This window comes from Micromesistius poutassou (genome assembly GCF_964030765.1).
Source record: "Micromesistius poutassou genome assembly, chromosome: 18".
NCBI classification, from domain to species: domain Eukaryota; kingdom Metazoa; phylum Chordata; class Actinopteri; order Gadiformes; family Gadidae; genus Micromesistius; species Micromesistius poutassou.
Window position 1 is genome coordinate 13,352,633 of NC_140288.1, and position 20,077 is coordinate 13,372,709.

Here is a 20,077-nt window from a genome sequence, read left to right on the forward strand (position 1 = left end):
CCAGTGACCAAACAGTGGTTTCTACCGGCGGTGCGGGGGGACATACCGCCCGGCTGCGCTGCCCATGGCTTCGTGGTTGAGGGCACACGCATCCTGGTGTTTGGTGGTATGGTGGAGTTTGGCAAGTACACCAACAACCTCTATGAATTACAGGTGAAGACACACTTCCCCCCCCCTACACACACACACACACACCTATTGTTTAATTTTCCCACAGACGTGTTTTGAATGTCTTCCATCTTTGACTATGTACACACAAGGCCAGTCGCTGGCTGTGGAAGAAACTCAGACCCAGACCTCCTGCAAACGGCTTGCCTCCCTGTGCCCGGATTGCGCACAGTTTCACACTGGTTGGAAACCGCTGCTATCTATTTGGTGGACTGGTGAACGACAGCGAGGAACCCAATGGAAACATACCACGGTATGTCTATTAAAGGTGCCATGACATGCCACCAGGTGTGGAGTGATTAGCCGTTACAAGCCGTTTTGGAAATCAGCCCCTTAAGACATCACAGGTGTGTGTGTGTCCAGCTAGATGTGTGACGGATAGATGAGCAACGTTCGCTACAGTCCACTGGGTCGGCTGGACACGCCCACTTTCTGCCCCTTATGATGTCATAAGGGGCAGATTTCCAAAACGGCGCATTTATAATATACTGTGGAATTTGGCGCTACCATGCCATCCTTAGTTAATGATGCTGTAGGTAAGATGTAATAGCTGTCATTTGTTAGAAATGGCATAGCCACCGAACTGCCATTGGTGAGTGAAGACTCTGAGAGAACATCTCTTCTGGTTGACGATTTAGACTGCTCTTGGCTCATTTCTCTCTGCTCTTTTCAGTGAGCCGTGAGCGGTACCTCAACCCAGAATTGGTTCAGGGAATCCCTCTTGCCTTGTCGATCATGTTCACTCACACAGCCATTTATTATAGCATCCACCACAGGTGGATGCAGGCAACACTTCTCAGCGGTGGAGAGACGTAGTGAGGGAGGGAGGGGCCGTCTATTTGGGTTGTTTATCTTCAAGAGTCTTACTCTAAACCAGGGGTGTCAAACGTACGGCCCGCGGGCCTAATCCGGCCTGCAGTGTAATTTAATCCGGCCCGCCAGATAATATCTAATGTCTATCAGAACTGGCCCGCCGGCATATCGTATTTCAGCGTCAACGCGTTGACACGCGTCTCGGCACGTCTCGGCGCGGTAACCCGTCAACTCTGGCAGTCCGTACCCCCCACCCCACCCCCCCCCGTCAACAATTCCGCCCGCGGACCCTGTTATAATGTAATGTCCCCAATTAATGTAATGCAATTGGCCCGCCGGTATATCACATTCCAGCGTTAACTCTGTCAGCCCGTAACTCCGCACCCTCCCGCCCCCCCCCCCCCCCCCCCGTCAATTCACCGCGACTTTGGCCCGCGACTTTGTCCAACACTTCATCTTGGCCCGCTGTACAGTTTTGAGTTTGACACCCCTGCTCTAAACCACCCTTCTTGACAACTCTGAAGTCGTACCTACTGCAGCCTTAAGACCTCCTCAACGTGTGCCAGGCTGACCCGATGGTTTGTGGTGTCCCCTCAAGGTACATGGACGACCTCTACCAGCTTGACCTGCAGCCGTCCTCGGGGGTCCGGTGCTGGAGCATTCCCGAGACCAAGGGAGGGAGGCCCATGGCCCGGGAGTCCCACACCGCCGTGGCCTACGACGGCCGGGGCTCCCCCAAGCTCTTCATCTTCGGAGGAATGCAAGGCAATCGACTGGATGACCTCTGGCAGTTGGACCTCGGTAGGCCCTCTCTGGTGATCCGCTGATTGGTTTTTGAATTGGGGTTGTTCTCAACGGGGGAGAATGGAGTTTTGAACGCCTCATTTGTATTGCAACTTTTATTTTAACTCATCCCATTTGTTTATCTCTCAGACTCTATGGTGTGGTCTTCGCCGTTAACCAAGGGGCCCCGTCCGCTACCCAGAAGCCTTCACTCTGCCAATATTATTGGAAACAAGTAAGGGATTGTTTCTTTTTGACTCTCGTGAAATGTCTTTTTTTTTCCAGTATATGGCAGAATTGTTTCACATTAATAATACAGTGTCACACCTACTGTATTATAACCCCGAGACGGTGTCTCTGTGTGCAGGATGTTTATCTTCGGAGGCTGGGTTCCCTATTCTGAGCCGGTGAAGACGAAAGGAGCAGAGTGGATTTGCACAAACTCTTTGCATGTGCTTAATTTAGGTGAGTCAACTCCCTGGTCGTGCTTGTTGTTGTAACAAACACCTTTTATGTTTTTACAGCTTTGTTAATAAATTCAGAATACTGACATGTTTATTCACACATTTTAGTTTATAAAAGGTCAATGTACCTCCCCCTATTATTCATACGCCAAGCATCCAATCACTCTAATGGTCACCTGCAAGCTGGCACCTTTTTATAAAAATCCTGAAGGGAGCTTTTCCGTCTTGCAGCCTGTTCCCCCTCCTTTTATTTGAGTTGTTTGCTGCGCTGCTTGCAGTTCCTCCATCCAAGTCTCTCTCTTTCTCTCTCTCTCTCTGTTCCAGACACAATGAGCTGGCAGGATCTGAGCCCAGAAGAGCCGGCCCAGGGCCACCCCAAGGCCCCGAGCAAGGCCCCCCCCCAGCTGGAGCTGGAGGAGTCGCACCCCGGCGGGCCGAAGCCCCGGGCGGGCCACTGCTCCACCACCATCGGCTCCAGGATGTACATCTGGAGCGGCCGGGACGGCTACCGCAAGAGCTGGAGCTACCAGGTGTGCTGCAAAGACCTCTGGTACCTGGAAACCGGTGAGTGACGGGTGGGGCAGGGCCCAGGCCGCCGAGTTAGACACGCCTTCCCTTCCCTCCCCATACCCAAAGAATGGTCTTTATGGGCTTTTCCTGGGGGGGTGGAACGATGAAAAATGTTGAGTTGATTTGATGTGGGTTGGGTGTTGCACCTGCAAATGATTAAGGGGAGAACGCCTATAAAAGAAAAATGTTTTGTCAAGGTGGAATGGCTACAATAAATGCCTTCACTTAACAACTCCTAAAAAGGGCGTTGAGAACATGGTCTGTAAAGAAACACTGTCCAATAAATATTGGCCAATAACCCTGGCTAGATGGCTGCGGGATGTAATACTTTGTATATTATATGCTTATAGAAATGTTTATACATTTTCTTTGTGTGTCTCATGACAGTAAATGAAACCGGATTTATTGACTTTTTTCTTTTTTCTTTTCGTCTCGTCAAATGTGTTTCCAGATCGGCCCACTGTACCAGAGGCGGTCTTGCTCGTCAAGTCTACCGTGAAAATGATCCATGTGACTTGGCGCCCCCTGGCTGCAGCCGAGTGCTACATCCTACAGATCCAGCCCGTGTCTACGCAGGGCTCGCAGTCCGGTTCTGACACACAGAGCGGGGCAGCGCCCTCTACCGGCCCAGACGGACATCAGGGGACGACAGAAGGCTCGTCATCGGGTAGAAACACTTTATTCATGAGTTGGAAAAAAAAACTACTTTGGAGAATTAAAAAAATTCCCGAAATGTTTTTTTGAGTGTCAATACTTGTTTACTTATTTTAAGTGGATTTTTTTTAATTTATTTCTGTGTTTAGAATACACATTAAAATTTTCACAAACGTACCATTACTTTTAATATTACATTTTCATATGAGCTAATGTTCTTTCTTTATTTGAAATGAGTATTTGATGATCGTGTCTTGGCTGATGAGTTGGATGATGAGTGGGCAGAAAGAGCAGAAAACACTGATGCAGTCAACAGCTTTCGTGAGCGCCGTTGTTCACGTCAGCGTACCGTGGGTACGCTTTCCATTCCCCCAGGTGTCCGGTCCTGTGACCCGTTGGCTGACGTGGCGGCGGACAAAGACACCGCCGGCGCTCAGGTAAGGAAGGTCGTCATGTTTTCATCCGAACGCCTTTTTAATTGAACTAAGATAAGGTCGTCCGTCAGTGTAGTTTTAAGTGACCGTAAAAACCAAGTTTTCCGTGAGCTAATGACTAATGTTTTTTTTAATTTTTTGGCTGTCTTTGTTTGTTTTAGGGGGTGGCTTCGGCGAATGAGGGCGTTGCCATGGAAGTGTCCAATGGCTGTTCAGCACCTCAGGAGGGGCGGAGCTCGGTGGGGGCCTCCCGGGAGGAGGCTGATAAACGGCACTACTGTACGTCTGGTCCATAGACACAGGATTAGAGTGTGCTCTACTTTGAATTGAAAATGATTAGAAAGTGCCACTGCCTATTACCCAAAGGGGTTATCGATACAACGATAATGACATTTATTTAAAGCAGAACATGACTTCAATTACATACATAAAATAAGAATGAATAAGTGAATCCTAAGTGAATCCCCCTCACAAAAAAACATTGTATAACTAATAACAGGCATCATTGTATACTTGCAAATATTTTAGCTGTGATTATTATGTATTATGTATGTATGAAACAACATAAAAAAACAACAACAATTGTGTGTAATTTAGGTCTGAATGTGTGACCCCCCTGTTCACAGATCATTCTAGAATGCACCGTATACCCTGACCTTTTGACCTTTTGACCTTGTGTTGATCTTAGCTCTTGGGCAGGCTGGCTCCACACAGTCGGCGGCGGACGGCAGCACAGCTCGGCCTCCTCCAGGTAATAAACCACAGGGACGGCATCAGGTGTCTTCCCCATCCGTCAGTCCCGTCGGTTTCTAATCGGCTCTGACTGTAAACCTCACTCACTGTCATACTAGGGTGAGGGTTAAGTGTCTTTTCACCCACGGCTGATTACTCACTTCCTCACACTTCCTTCCACACTTACTCACACACACTCAAGAAAATTGTTCTAATTGCTGTTGTTGTTGTTCCTCCTCTGCAGTTGGAACGGTGCCGTCTTCAGGGGACCACTCCAGGGACCCGAAGTCGCCTACACAGCAGGTCAGACACCGGGAGGATTTAACTGTACCCTTAGAAGGATGATGATATTATCTTGGCTTATATGCTATAGGAATGAGATAAGCGTGGATACAGAGTCATTGGTGATCTTTTCAAGAAACTCGTTTCTTAAAATATCATCCGATGTTCTCTGCCACATGCATGTACTTATATGCTTTGTCCAATCTAATTCTTGTGTAAGGTTGATACCTTAACAGAAGACCCAATGGTTTACCTAATGGTTAGAGAATGTAGTTGGAAACGGACATGGGTATCCACCAAGGGGGAAAGGATAAGATCGGTGAGGTTAGAGGATGAGGGAAACTGGGTGAAAGGTTTGCCACCAACATGTGACAAACCATGTTGTGCTTGAAGACCCTGAACATAACTATTTTCTGCTCTTTCTCTGTTTCTCTGGTGTGACTGACTTATCTGGTTCTGGATCGTTTCTGTGGGCAAAAGCATGCCCAGGAACCAATGTGACACAGTGCAGTATCACCTGGTTTATACGTTTATTCAGATGGACAAAGCAAATACGCCATTTGTTCAGGGACAGATGACGCCCCTGGCGTGGAGAGGCTATAGAGTCAGGGCTTTAATAACGCAATCTCTGAATGACTCATGCCAGACAGTGTCTGATACACAGTTAGGAAATGTTGAGACAAGAACATCGACAAGTTGGATGATGCCACATGGCACAAGTCCCAACAGTAGTGGAAACGATGGAGGGGGTTTGATGTTGAAGCCATGTATGGGCGTTGTTTGATAACAATCCTGGCTTGGAGCTTATGGGAGGAATTCGAGAGCGAGATCATAAAAAGCTGTTTGCCGAAAAGCGTGTTTTCTTTAAATTACTTTCTTAAAGTTCTGAATAAAAGTCTTAAACTTTATTCAGTGGTCATCTGATCTATTTTCTTGTTAGAGTTTAAGTGTTGTCTTTTCCACAACACTACTATCCATTTTTTCCAGTTTTTGAAAATGAACTCAAATGTACATTTAGGTAAATAGTCTAGCCCACTAGTCACCGTTTAAATTAGATTTAACACAGTGAGTGTGAACCAATGACGTCACTGCATCGCAGGTTCAGGTCCGGAGCGAGGACGACGTGTGGTTTGACGTCGGGTTCTTCAAGGCGCTCTTCTCTGAGGTCACGCACTACTACCTCCCGCCTGACGATGACCAGGGAACCATGGCAACCTCCAGCCGCCCTCACCACACCACGGAGGTACGTTTCCGAGGTCCTTTCCGGAAGGGTTTCTATATGGTGGTCAGTCGTTCTTTAGTCCAGACAGGAGCTCTAAAACCACGGAGTAGAAAGAGTACAGTTCTGATGAAGGCCTTCTGCAATGTTCAGTCTCTAAGGCTGCAACTATAGCCGTTTCTCAATACCAAGTACGCGGACTACGTACTCGCGGACTTGGAAGTACGTACTTGGCAAGTCCGGACTTTCAAGTACAGACTTCCGAGAACGCGAGTACGCACCTGCAATTGGAACAGCAGCGGACGATCAGCGATGAGGCATTCTGGGATATTTAACGGTCCCAAGTCCACACGAGTCACCTCCGATGCATCCTCGGTAGAACGGCCTCATCGAGAACGCATCGAGAACACTTCCGGGTTTTACGACAGTACTCGCGTACTTGGAATTGGAACAGTGCTTGGGGCTACCACTGATGACGTTTATCGAGAACGCAAGTACACGAGAACACACGAGAACGCGAATTGAGAAACGGCTTATGACTTGATGTCAACTGATTGATTGATTTACTCAAAATGAATCAAACCGTATGTTGATAATCCATCACATGCTTTAGTACCAACTACAAATGCCACATTTGAATTAACTTCTGCTTCAGAAATGCTTCACTACAAATTAGTTTTTCTTGGCAAGCTTACTTCTACTGGTGACATTCATGACTAAATGATTCATCAATTCATCCGAAAAAAATAATGAGTTGGATGAATCGACCAGGCTAGAAGTTGTTGAGTCACAGCTCTCACTGTCGCCTCCTCTCTCCTCCTCCTCTTCCCCCCCCAGAGGAAGCTCCCGGGGCCCCAGGACTACGAGGGCCGGCAGCAGCAGGAGCTGGCCCCGGGACACAGCTACCGGCTCAGGGTGGCGGGCGTCAACACCGTGGGCCAGGGGGACTTCAGCCCCGTGGGGGAGTTCAGGACCTGCCTGCCTGGCTTCCCTGGAGCGCCCTCTGCTGTCAAGATCACCAAGGTACAGCCCCCCCCCCCCCCCCCCCCCCCCCTCAAGAGCGACATGCCTCGGTTGAAGACTTTGGTTATTTTTCTGATTTAAGCGACTACTGGTTCATACGCGTGTTGTAAAAAAAAAAAATCTGCAACATCAACATCAACGATTTCAACTGAAAATCTGTGGAGAAGTTCGATCATTGACGTCGCTTTTCCAAAATCGGACCAACGGAGAGGGCAAATACACGACAATGATGTCAATGGTCCAACTTTCCTCTTAATTTCCTGTGGGAATACAGTCGATGGTGCAGACCACAATTTGTTTTTCACAACGGTGCACATGAAGCCCTACTCGTCGTATCGCCGCTCCCCTTGTGATGACGCGCTCCCCTCCCGCGTCGCCCCTCGTCAACTCGTCCTCCCTCCCTCTCCCCCCCCCCCCCCCCCCCCCACCCAGGCCAGCGACTCGGTGCACATCACCTGGGAGGCGCCCCCGTCGCCGTCGGGCCGCATCACCGAGTACTCCATGTACCTGGCGGTGAGGAAGGGGCGCTGCTCGGGCAGCTCGGAGCGGCCGGGCCAGATGAACTTCATCCGGGTGTACCGCGGCACCAAGACCTCCTGCACGGTGGGCGCCGCCCACCTGGACAACGCCCACATCGACAGCGCCGCCAACAACCGGCCCGCCATGGTGTTCCGCATCGCCGCCAAGAACGAGCAGGGCTACGGGCCCGCCACGCAGATCCGCTGGATACAAGGTACGGGACCCGGAGGGCCCCCCCCCCCAGTGGCCAGTGGCGTCAGCTGGATTTACAGATAAAGCCAATCACAGCTGATTTATGGAGCTGCCTGCGTTTGTACTCCCCAGTCACGTTGTTGGTGCACAAGGGGTCCGTATACTATATATATATAGAGCTTCCATCTCCAAATGTACATCATGATGCGACTGGCAATTCAGGAAAAAAATATGCTCCTTTGGACAATCCAGACATTCACCTGCAAATAGTTTATATCTTTTTTTTTTTAATGTACTAACAGTGGTTTGGCCCTAACTGCAGAAAGGTGTTCACTCCTTCTCTAACCATCGGGCTCTCTCCTCCTCAGATACTGGGAAACCCAGGGCCTCTTCCGCACGCCAGGATGCCCCTGCAGAGTCCCATAAGGATGGTGCCGACAGGTAGTGTGTGTGTGTGTGTGTGTGTGTGTGTGTGTGTGTGTGTGTGTGTGTGTGTGTGTGTGTGTGTGTGTGTGTGTGTGTGTGTGTGTGTGTGTGTGTGTGTGTGTGTGTGTGTGTGTGTGTGTGTGTACACATTCAACCTCAATATACATGCATGTCTTGTAATAATAGGATGTCTGCCTTCTCTCTTTCTTTCTTTCTTTCATTCATTCTCTCTTTCATTCTCTCTTTCATTCTCTCAGCTCTAGTTGAAGGTGTATGTGTGGGGAAACCGGACCGGAATTGATACCCTGCCCTAGTCTAGCGAATACCTTGCCAAGTCTTCTGTTCAAAATAGTTGGAACTGTATGAAATGTTCTGGATAATTTCTTTTTTTTTATTCATAAGAAAAATCTATTTATTTTTGTTGTGACTCGATAAACTGTATATACACATACAATATTTTGTAAAAGTTTTGCAGAATGGGCTATTTTAGTAAATGCACTGTGTGTGTTTGTGTGTGTGTGTGTGTGTGTGTCTGTCTATCTTATGATGCTGTGGGTATTTTACATGTATGTGAAATATTGTGTCCCGATCTTAGTTGGTTTTAAGGACCAATATACAACAAGAAAAGTTTTTTTTTTACATTCCTATCCACTAGCTTCAGAAAAGCCAATTATTTCCTATATCCAGTAATGGACAACTCGTGATGTTCCTCTTCCTTAAAGTTCAAAGTATAAAATGTCCTCAATAATACCACTGTATGAGCCCTACCCTTAGCCTCAATATCAAAGCATCACGAAACGCTTTCAAGTTAATTTGAGGAGGGATTGAAGTCCAGTATTATTCCGTTCAGTTATCTTGTAAATTTCTTTTTAGGTAATCTGGTGAACGGGCTGTTGTTTTAAACATTGTTATTTTATGCGCTGTTTAATGAACTTAATGAACCTTGTTTATACCAGTGGTTAACTGTGCTTTTTATTTGTTCAGAGAGACAAGAAAGGAAGATTGGTGCATGTATCCGTTAAGTTTTTTTTGATGTGATTTATAAAGGGAATAAATGTACGTCAATATTCCTAACAGTGATTTGTGTGCGCTCTCATTCTATGCTACTATAATGAAGTTGTATTGTAGTTAAAATGTGGACACGTCCTTTGCCATAGTGATATCCCAAGTGGGACTTTCCTCCTAGATGTTTGATGTATAGATAAGCAACATTTGCCACTGTCCACTGGGTAGGCTAGGAGACTGATCTATGCAGCGTACATATTGGTGGATACACCAAGTTGTGATGTCACGAAGGCATAGGAAAAACCTGAATTTCTGGCTTGTTATTACTAATAACACTCACACCTGGTGATACAATAGCGGCCCTTTTTAATGTTTACATAAAATCTATGAACGTAGTGTCACAGGTGGGTTTCGAACCGGTGTCAAGGTAGAGCTCTCACTGCACTTGTCCTACGGTTTGGTCTTAAGCTAGCAAGTAAGCTAGTAAATGCAAGCTGGTTGTACCTTATATAAATACAAATGTCGCTTCAATAGTTTCAACCTTTAATATACCTGGAGTTCTGCAGACCTCGGTGCGTTGATTGACAGTTCCCCTCCCCGCCACTAGGGGGCGATGGAGCAGCCGCCAGAAAGGTGTCGAGACGGCGCGTCATCGACGTTGGGGAAGTATGTGTTGTCATGGGTCTTGACTGGTCTGACACTTTGTCTGACTGTCAAGTGACAAGCGACAAGCACAGGGACTTCTGATGTTTACTCCCAAGAGTGCATTTAATCGTCGTAGTCGAATGAGTGCATTCATTGCTATGTTTTTCAAACGAGAGCCATGGTAATCATCAACTCCGTGCTCAAGCTCCTGCAGAGACAGACGTACACATGTCTGTCCCACCGCTATGGACTGTACATCTGCTTCGGTGGGCTTGTTCTCATGATAGTTTCCGCCTTCCAGTTTGGAGAGGTAAAACGCTTTAAGACATTATATGCATCACGACTAATATGGAGAGTTGTGTGTGTCACATGTGTTGTTAGATCTATTGGCGTGGAGTTGACTGATGTCGCCCTTCTGCACACACACACACAGGTGTTGGTGGAATGGAGTCGGGATCAATACCATGTGTTGTTTGACTCCTATCGAGATAACATTGGAGGGAAATCTTACCAAAGCAGGTAAGAGACGCGATCTGACTATGGAAATAGTTTTTGGGAATAACGACATAGGGAAGTGAATTGTGTATCCTTGCAACCAACTGGTGGTTTTTCTGTGGACTGGATCCCATGACACTGTAATTCTGTTTTGAACGACTGTAGGTTATGCTTACCTATGCCAATCGATGTGGTTTACACGTGGGTGAATGGCACTGATATAGCACTGCTGAAGCAGCTGAAAACAGTCAGAGAACAGTTGGAGAAGGAGCAGCGAGCTATCAGGTAGCTTGCATTATTATTAATAATTTATATTTTCTTGGAAAAAGGTTAAACTGTTATTAATCAAAATACCTTATTATTGGTTCACTGGTTCTCCCATGTGCATATGAATCCTGTGATAAGTGACGTTGTTTTATGAATGGATCATGTTACATCACCTGCCTCGTCCCCAACAGGGAACGTTTAGGGAAAAATGCAAGTGTTACAACGGAGGTGCCAAATAACCGGTGAGACTGCTGGAATTTGATTAAAAATCATCACAACCATTTAGCACCTTAGCACTAAACCACCTGTGACTAATTCTTAGCTCCACCACTAACACAAGAAGCAGATTATGAACCATGTCTGTCACGTTTACTGGTACCATCATATTTCTTAAGAAGAACAAGGTTTGTAGAAAATGTATTTCACAATTAGGGCTGCAGCTTTTGTCAAAACCCTGCATGTCAAAACGAGTAAGGTGAGAGACACAAAGGAAGTGTGTTGACTAATTTCTGCCTGAACAAGTGTCTCACCTACGACACCACTCACCACTGAACAGAGGAAGTTATCGTTTGCTCCGCGGTTTGAATGCATATTAAAAAACAATGTGCATGGTTGGGTTTTCAGTGCCAAACAAGAATGCCTGCTCACACACTGCATCGTAGCGCCCATGCTGGCCCTCGACCCGGCCCTCCCCGCCAACGTCACGGTGAAGGACCTGCCATCGCTCCTGTCGCCTTCCTTCTCCACGGCCAAGGAGCTCATGCTGGTCACCCAGCCCTTCCCGCCGTCCACCACGGTCTCCGTGCTCATCTTCCATTCCCAGGCTGAAGGTGAGCTCCCTAAAAAACAGTTTTCAGTGTGTTGACGTTTGCAGTTCAATAAAACGCAACACACACGATACTCATGGGAAGGCAAACTCTTAAATTGCCTGGAAATTGTTACAGGCATCAGGGTTACACAACTGACCATGTCAGTTTGTGGCAAAGGCAGCGTGCCAGGGCTTGCACACGTACGTCCCTGACTGTGTCTGTCATAGTCCCTCTGTGCAGTGACTCTTAGAGATAACTGATGATAACCAATCCTAACTCTGTTCTCTCCCAAAGCGGATAAAGCCTATAAAGACACATCTGGCGAAGACCTGAAGCACTCCATATCCAGATGTTACCTCGTGAGTTTCCTTTTCTCTTCTATTCTGATAAGTTTCCAATAGATTAGATGAGATTCAATCTTTCTTCCTTAGTTTTCCCTGTGTCTATGGCTTAGTGGTTAGAAGTGATGTCTCGCAGCAAAAAGTGAATAAATATGACCTTCTAAATTGTTATTCAATATAATAAACAAGTAATCCCATTTATTTTATATATATTTAATCTATATTCCTGAGTAACACTACTTGACAAACAAGTACTGCTGCTTCTGACGAGTAACAAAAGTCAATCCAAACAGTTCACCACGTTGACCCCACGTCCACCAGTGACTAACGTCTGTTTCCTGAGTGACGAGGTGATTGTGTTTCTCCACTCCCCCGCCCCCCCCGCCCCCGGTGTTGATGAGTCTTTTGTTCCCCTGACAGACGGCGGACCGCGAGGCCCCGGGGCTGGTCAGCATGCAGAGCCTGGCCTACCTCAGCGGCTTCCCCTCCACCTTCAAGGAGACGGAACAGCTCCGGGCCAAGCTGCCCTCCGTCATCACCAGCAAAATCAAAGAAGTGAGCCGGCCACTAAACTTTGCCTTTTGTGGCACGCCTTGGATTTCATACTTGGGTGTTGTGTGCTTTCGTTGGCTACATTTGACATCAGTGGCCTGTTACGTGGTTTCTCACGCAGTTGAACAGGGAGAATCAAATAGAATGTTACTGAGACACAGTACTCGTCGTGTATTTACACTGACACGTATAACAGTATGTACGTGATATGTACTGAATGACTCTATCGTTTCAGTTCACAGGGGGTTAGGGTTAGTGGTTAAGGTTAGGATCAGGTGCAGAATAGATTTCCACAGCAACACATTGTGTAGTTGCATGCTGTCGTAACGTTGTGTTACATATTCCATTGTGTAATATTATATTATTACATTATGTAATAATATATTATTACATAATGTTACACACGTGTTGTTAGAGGTTTTCTTTTTTGTTTTGATGCTGGCAACCAATGCTGGTGGATGTTTGCCCAGAGCAGACATTAGAAGTCAGTTAGCTCATTTATTTACCCTGCAAATATGCTCAGGGTGTAACCTAAATGCCTGGATCTCCCTGCAGCTAGTTGATATTAGTGTTTTCTCACCACTTGGCATTGGCACACTAACCCTTTTTTTAAATAAAATTTTATTTTTTCTCAATGTACTTGCATGGCCATTTTATCATGCTAGCAGATTTGTTATAAGTTATAACCTTTTTTTATAGACAAATTTGCATTTGTTTAGAACAAATGTCTATTTATATATACTGTATAGGCAAATCGGCAATCAACGGTTTTCTGTTATTTTATTACATCGGTCACTTTGTTCAGTTTAAACAAATGTTGCTTTCAAACACAAGAGGGCATCGTTGTGTAGTTGTCTGACTTGCTAGAACGGGGAACAATAGGGTTATTATTCACAAAGGATCATATTCATTTCATCATCAAGTCTATGCAGCATTTATTATGTATTTATATTATCAATGATGATGATGGCAGTGCAAAAACTGTAATCAAGCGATATTTGTGGAACAGCAAACAATAACTCGCCGCAAGATGTCGAGCTGTGACTGCCCTGTGATGCCCTCCTCCTGTGTCGAGATTCTCTTTGATTTACAGCTGTGGGCAAAATAAGTGTTTGGTAATTTTACACATGGTACAACTGTAATCTGAATACAGGCTTATCTTGATTGTCGGACCATTCTTGCAGGGCAGACACACAAGCCCTCCCCCTAAATATGGTGTTTTTCTATTTTAAAACGGTTAGCCGTGGACGAGGATAAAGAGGCCCTCATTTAGCATAGAGGCAGCCGGCACGCGTAGCGCTAACAATTTTTTCTCGTCAGAACTCGGCCCCTCCCAAGGTATTCTGAGCGGGGGGGGTGGGGGGGAATACCAGTAACGGGATGGAACCTGTGAGCAAAGAGAACAAATTGGTCTGCCGCTTGTCTTGTGTGGGTCCAATCGCACCACTGGCCAGGCCCAGTAAGGACTGAGTACTGGCTGTGAATGAACTGGTCCTCGTGATGGTTGGTCAAGCAATGGCAGTGCTCCATAATTAGTAACACAAAAAGACGACACAGCTGACAAATACTTACAACAAATGATTTGTTGCATGTTGAATGGATTCGTTTTTCATTTGATGCAAGTGTTAGCGTCGTATTTGTATTGCTGATCCTAAATGAATGACAGAGGAAAGTTTATCAAATAATCTGTAAAGAAATAAGGTAAATCAATCTTCTACATGAAAAACTCAAATCAGCTTTATTTTTGTGTGTGTGCATGTGCTTCTCCGAATGTCTCCAACTTTAAACCGTGCACGCTCTCTGCTCTAAGGAGCAGGACGGCACCGGATGGCAGAATCCAGGATATATCCGCAAATAATCCAAAAACATCAGTAAGAAGACATATTTTAGGCCTTCAATCTGATCATCGAAGTATTCATGCTATTTTTTTTTACCTCAGTAAAACTGTGTGTGTGTGTGTGTGTGTGTGCGTGTGAGCGCAGCAGTGTTGAGACGCGTGGCGGTGCCTTGCTCATCTGTAGCGTATCTGCGGCGTCTGCCCCGGCGGTCATGTGGCCATGTGGCGCTCGCTGTCACCCGTGACCCGTAACGAGACTCGCCTTAACCTGCCCGCTAGCTGAGCCCCGCGGCACTTTAGCGGCTAACGCTAGGACAGCTGTAGGAGAGGCGCCAGCGCTCGACTGCATACGAAAGGTCACCAGGACTTCACTGACCTCCTCGCAGCGAGACACACACACACACACACGCACACAGACGCACACACAGACACACACACACACACAGACACACACAGACGCACACACAGACGCACATATATATGGCAGAATACGCAGGCAGGCAGGCAGGCAGGCAGACAGACAGAGACACACACAACAGAGACACACAAACACAAAGAGACGCACAAAGAGAGAGACACACACACACACACACAGTCTTAGAGGTGATAACAGCTGATGGGATGACTGCACTGACAAGTTATTGTAGAGGCCAGATTTACAGTGAGGGAGGAATAGGAGCTGCAGAGAAAAGAACACACAGGATCAAGTAGACATGTTTTTGTGTGTGTGTGTGTGTGTGTGTGTGTGTGTGTGTGTGTGTGTGTGTGTGTGTGTGTGTGTGTGTGTGTGTGTGTGTGTGTGTGTGTGTGTGTGTGTGTGTGTGTGTGTGTGTGTGTGTGTGGTTCTCCCCTTAAATGTGTGAAAGTGTTTACATTTTTTCCCGGGTCTTGTTTGAGCCTGATCTTGGATTCGGTAAACCAAACACCAGAGGGGCGATGGGAGCAGTTTAGTATTCCTAAGCCGTTGTCAGCGTTCCTCTGCTCACGCGTACCTGTTGATCTGTCTTCTGATCATATATAAGTGGGCTCTGAGCTAATGTCAAGGTTTCTTCCTCCCGTTGCCGGGCGGATTCTCCGACAGAGAGGGAGAGCGACAGAGGGAGAATTTATAGCAGGCGTTAGACGGAGCGCAACGGTGATGAGAGACGGGCCCCCACCCCTATCATCTATATATCTCGGGGTGTTTGTGTGTATTCTGACGGCGCCACCACCGCTGCTGCTGCTAATTGGTTTCTTCTGCAGCCACCTCGACCTCCCCCCCCCCCCATGGGAAATAAGCCCCCCCCCCTCCCCACTGTATCTATTTCCTGTGCATGTCATAGGACTCGTCCATCTGAATGAGCCGCGTTAGCTCCTGTTTGCTCAAACCCTGCTCTATTGACCAGGACAGAGGAGGACCCCATACACACTCAATCTGGATTTAATGCTGCACAGTTTCAGTTTTGGCTCTTATTTCACTGTAGTCTGCATTTTTTACCATTGCTGCTGTGGAGCTAACCGTACCGCACGGCTGGGCTGTGGCTGGTGTTGGGGTTTGGGTCAGAGGACACACAGGGCGCGGTTGGTTCCGTGAGGGGATTCATGTGTTGGACCAGGATCGGGGGTCTGGCAACGCCGGCCGGCATTCTGGTGTCGAGATTTCCACTTTGACGGGGCCGCTGGCTCGCAGACGAGGATGCCCCCACTGTATTTTCCACTGTGTGTGTGTGTGTGTGTGTGTGTGTGTGTGTGTGTTCTTGCAGTGTGTGTGTGTGTGTGTGTGTGTGGTTCTCCCCTTAAATGTGTGAAAGTGTTTACATTTTTTACCGGGTCTTGTTTGAGCCTGATCTTGGATTCGGTAAACCAAACACCAGAGGGGCGATGGGAGCAGTTTAGTATTCCTAAGCCGTTGTCAGCGTTCCTCTGCTCACGCGTACCTGTTGATCTGGCTTCTGATCATATATAAGTGGGCTCTGAGCTAATGTCAAGGTTTCTTCCTCCCGTTGCCAGGCGGATTCTCCGACAGAGAGGGAGAGCGACAGAGGGAGAATTTATAGCAGGCGTTAGACGGAGCGCAACGGTGATGAGAGACGGGCCCCCACCCCTATCATCTATATATCTCGGGTGTTTGTGTGTATTCTGACGGCGCCACCACCGCCGCTGCTGCTAATTGGTTTCTTCTGCAGCCACCTCGACCTCCCCCCCCCCCCCCCCCCCCCCATGGGAAATAAGCCCCCCCCCCCCCCCCCCCCCCACTGTATCTATTTCCTGTGCATGTCATAGGACTCGTACATCTGAATGAGCCGCGTTAGCTCCTGTTTGCTCAAACCCTGCTCTATTGACCAGGACAGAGGAGGACCCCATACACACTCAATCTGGATTTAATGCTGCACAGTTTCAGTTTTGGCTCTTATTTCACTGTAGTCTGCATTTTTTACCATTGCTGCTGTGGAGCTAACCGTACCGCACGGCTGGGCTGTGGCTGGTGTTGGGGTTTGGGTCAGAGGACACACAGGGCGCGGTTGGTTCCGTGAGGGGATTCATGTGTTGGACCAGGATCGGGGGTCTGGCAACGCCGGCCGGCATTCTGGTGTCGAGATTTCCACTTTGACGGGGCCGCTGGCTCGCAGACGAGGATGCCCCCACTGTATTTTCCACTGTGTGTGTGTGTGTGTGTGTGTGTGTGTGTGTGTGTGTGTGTGTGTGTGTGTGTGTGTGTGTGTGTGTGTGTGTGTGTGTGTGTGTGTGTGTGTGTGTGTGTGTGTGTGTGTGTTCATATACTGTACCTATAAACAGAGTGGTAATAAAACCGGGTTATGTCATCCGTGTTCCTGCTGTGTTTATGCAACAAGCACTAATCCCCACATCAAACAGGACAAGGTGTGTGGGTCAAGTGTCAAAACACCACACACACACACACACACACACACACACACACACACACACACACACACACACACACACACACACACACACACACACACACACACACACAGACACAGCAGGGTTTGTTGTCCTCGTCTTTGCCCTGCTGGGTCTCAGGGTGTTGAGGCCTTGAGACGGCTGGGCGCTAACTCCCCCCCCCCCCGTTCTTCAACCAACCAACTTGACCCAGGGGCCAGGGGTCAGCCAGGCCGACATTGAACCCCAGTCAAGGTCAAGTTCTTTTGTTTGTCTGGCTCCCTGGCGTGGAGCCTGTGTCTGTGCCCAGAGTCCCGTGCTTCACTGGGCTCTGCGTTCCGCCAGACCGGGTTTGCCCACAAAACCCATATCACATGTTTCATGTTTCAGTTTCTAATGACCAAATGTGGAAGCATAATAGTTGGTATTGAGCAAGAAGAGATGAAAACAATGTTTCATTTCTTCTAGTTATTACAATAGATTAACCTGCCTATATTTTTTACAAGGGAAGAGGGTACACAATTTTAGTTGTGTAATGTTCATGTGTTTTCTTCTTCTTCTTCTTCTTCTTCTTCTTCTTCTTCTTCTCTGTTTATAACTGTGTTCAATCTTCATGCATAAATCCTACTTCTAACTATTGCGGTCTTACCTAGTTTACTGACATCTTCAACCGTGTTACATTGGCGTATCTTCATTCATTGCAGGAATATCTTTTTTTTTTTCTCAAAAGCGTGCTGTGTAGAAACAAAAGAACAAAATGGTGTGCTAACACAGTTAACGCGTGTGTGTGTGTGTGTGTGTGTGTGTGTGTGTGTGTGTGTGTGTGTGTGTGTGTGTGTGTGTGTGTGTGTGTGTGTGTGTGTGTGTGTGTGTGTGTGTGTGTGTGTGTGTGTGTGTGTGTGTGTGTCGTCCCCTCCAGTTCGAGCTGTACTCAGAGGCCAGCATCGCCCTGCTCCACCTCAACGGCCCGCAGGACTTCAGTGACCTGAGCCAGCAGGCCCGCAAGAACCTGACCCTGGAGGGCAAGGAGCTCACCATCGTCCCCGCCTACCTGTTCTGGGACCTCACCGCCATCTCCCAGGTGGGCCCCCCTCCTTTCTTCAAGTCCAACGCGACTCTATTGTCCGTTGAAACACAACACGCGCGTTTCACGCATGAGCGCGTGCGTATATTACACGGATGGACGGATAGGTATGTGAAAACAAACTACTTTTTGGGGTTGTTCTTTGTGCGGCGGCCGTGCTGTGCGTGTGTTTTGGATTGGTGTGTTTGTGTTGTCAAGGGTTTCTCCGTATGGAAACTTTGAAGAGCAACTTGATGACAGTTTCAAAAAGTGTGTCGACCTAAATTTCCCCTAATTTCACCATCACTGGTGGAATCCAGTTTGTGGCAAAACAGTCCTTTCATCCCTCAACTTCTACAGATTGGATCAAATATTTATACACAAATTGGGGCTGAATATATACACACTATAACATAACAGAGTGGTGTTGACCTCTATTTCTCTAATCAGTGGTGATATCCAGTTTGTGGCAAACAGTCCCTGCAGATTGATTTCAGTCAACAATTTGAAGCGGACCAGATCCAAGAGTCATGAGACACTGACGGATTAAATTCACCCCCTCAACCATTTCCTCCCTTCCCTCCCCCCCATTCGTGGCTCCAGTCCAAACGGGACGAGGACGTGTCGGCGAGCCGGTTTGAGGACAACGAGGAGCTCCGCTATTCGCTGCGCTCGGTGGAGAGACACGCCCCCTGGGTGCGACACATCTTCGTGGTGACCAATGGGCAGATCCCCTCGTGGCTGAACCTGGACAACTCCAGGATCACGGTGGTGGCCCACCAGGTACAGGCTGCCGTGTGGCATTAGACGCTACAGATGTTTCATGTGCATTTCATTTGTTTTAATCTTTTCATTCCATCAAATCTTCACGGTATGCGTGTCGAAAGAAAAGTCATTTGATAAATAATAATAAATAACGTGAAACTTACAAATATTTCAGTGTAGGACAAGGGAAAATAATTAAATCTTAAATCTTAAATATATGTGTTTTAAATTATGATGGTTAAAGAAATGTAACATATTAAACAATAATAAACAATATTTTTCAAATATTCAAATATCTTTCATTTTTAAATGTCCTTTTACTAAGAAAATACACGTCAATGCAATAAAAGTTCAATTTGGTCTTATTGGATGTTAAATCATCAAATTTTGTCTGATGTCTCAACAAATGTATGTTCTGGAAACACATTTTTAGTAACAATGTGCAGATTTGAATAATATTAAAAAAAAGAATTCTAAAACATTGCATTGCAAATGTTTTGCGTCCCCAGGACATCTTCCAGAACCAGAGCCACCTGCCCACCTTCAGCTCCCCGGCCATCGAGACCCATATCCACCGCATCCCCGGCCTCTCCAGAAGTTCATCTACCTCAACGACGACGTCATGTTTGGCAAGGACGTGTGGCCCGACGACTTCTACAGCCACTCCAAAGGACAGAAGGTGCCTCCCACCCTCCTCCTCCTCCTCCTCCTCCTCATCGTCGTCTTCATCGTCCTAATCCTCTTCCTTCCTCATCTTCCTTCTCCTTCTCCTCTTCCTCAGGACCGAAGGTGCCTGCCTCCCTGCTCTTCCTCATCGTCACACTCCTCCCCTTCCTCCCCCTCTTCATCCTCCTCTCCCTCCCTCCCTCCCTCCTTTCCTTCTCCCTCCCTCCTTTCCATTAAAGCGACGCTGTAATTCACTGAGACCCTATCGGCTGTTATCTGAGATGTAAATGAACCCCTGCCTTAAAGGGGAACAAGCATCACGCTCCGCTAGAAAGAACTTTTTTTTTTTTTTTTGACCATTGAGGTCAATTGGGCAACTTTTCGGACATTTCGTCAGCGGAAACAGAGTTCATGTTGCAGATTTATGTTACACCCACACACATGGAGCCGTTCTCCCTTGTACTAGAAAAACA

At 47.2% G+C, this 20,077-nt stretch overlaps 2 protein-coding genes across 2 annotated transcripts in view; both read left to right on the forward strand.

Moving 5' to 3' along the window:
• The window catches only part of LOC311362861 (host cell factor 2-like), a gene marked incomplete at its 5' end in the record, with an annotated part of 9,755 nt that extends 430 nt beyond the window's left edge, over positions 1-9,325 (forward strand). The window contains 16 exons of the mRNA XM_084482748.1: positions 5-153; positions 261-421; positions 1,580-1,782; positions 1,915-1,999; positions 2,132-2,229; positions 2,553-2,792; positions 3,250-3,465; positions 3,828-3,889; positions 4,048-4,165; positions 4,575-4,637; positions 4,863-4,921; positions 6,000-6,143; positions 6,957-7,142; positions 7,575-7,875; positions 8,222-8,294; positions 8,537-9,325. Of these exons, the coding sequence (XP_084338874.1) occupies positions 5-153; positions 261-421; positions 1,580-1,782; positions 1,915-1,999; positions 2,132-2,229; positions 2,553-2,792; positions 3,250-3,465; positions 3,828-3,889; positions 4,048-4,165; positions 4,575-4,637; positions 4,863-4,921; positions 6,000-6,143; positions 6,957-7,142; positions 7,575-7,875; positions 8,222-8,294; positions 8,537-8,546 (2,168 nt within the window). The 3' untranslated portion in view covers positions 8,547-9,325. The remainder of the gene's footprint in view (positions 1-4; positions 154-260; positions 422-1,579; positions 1,783-1,914; positions 2,000-2,131; positions 2,230-2,552; positions 2,793-3,249; positions 3,466-3,827; positions 3,890-4,047; positions 4,166-4,574; positions 4,638-4,862; positions 4,922-5,999; positions 6,144-6,956; positions 7,143-7,574; positions 7,876-8,221; positions 8,295-8,536) is intronic.
• Positions 9,326-9,974: 649 nt separating this feature from the next.
• The window catches only part of gnptab (N-acetylglucosamine-1-phosphate transferase subunits alpha and beta), a 23,325-nt gene continuing 13,222 nt past the window's right edge, over positions 9,975-20,077 (forward strand). Inside the window, exons 1-10 of the mRNA XM_084483326.1 lie at positions 9,975-10,239; positions 10,363-10,448; positions 10,590-10,709; positions 10,883-10,933; positions 11,316-11,521; positions 11,795-11,859; positions 12,262-12,396; positions 18,030-18,191; positions 18,777-18,956; positions 19,448-19,567. Coding sequence (XP_084339452.1) covers positions 10,108-10,239; positions 10,363-10,448; positions 10,590-10,709; positions 10,883-10,933; positions 11,316-11,521; positions 11,795-11,859; positions 12,262-12,396; positions 18,030-18,191; positions 18,777-18,956; positions 19,448-19,567 — 1,257 coding nt within the window. The 5' untranslated portion in view covers positions 9,975-10,107. The remainder of the gene's footprint in view (positions 10,240-10,362; positions 10,449-10,589; positions 10,710-10,882; positions 10,934-11,315; positions 11,522-11,794; positions 11,860-12,261; positions 12,397-18,029; positions 18,192-18,776; positions 18,957-19,447; positions 19,568-20,077) is intronic.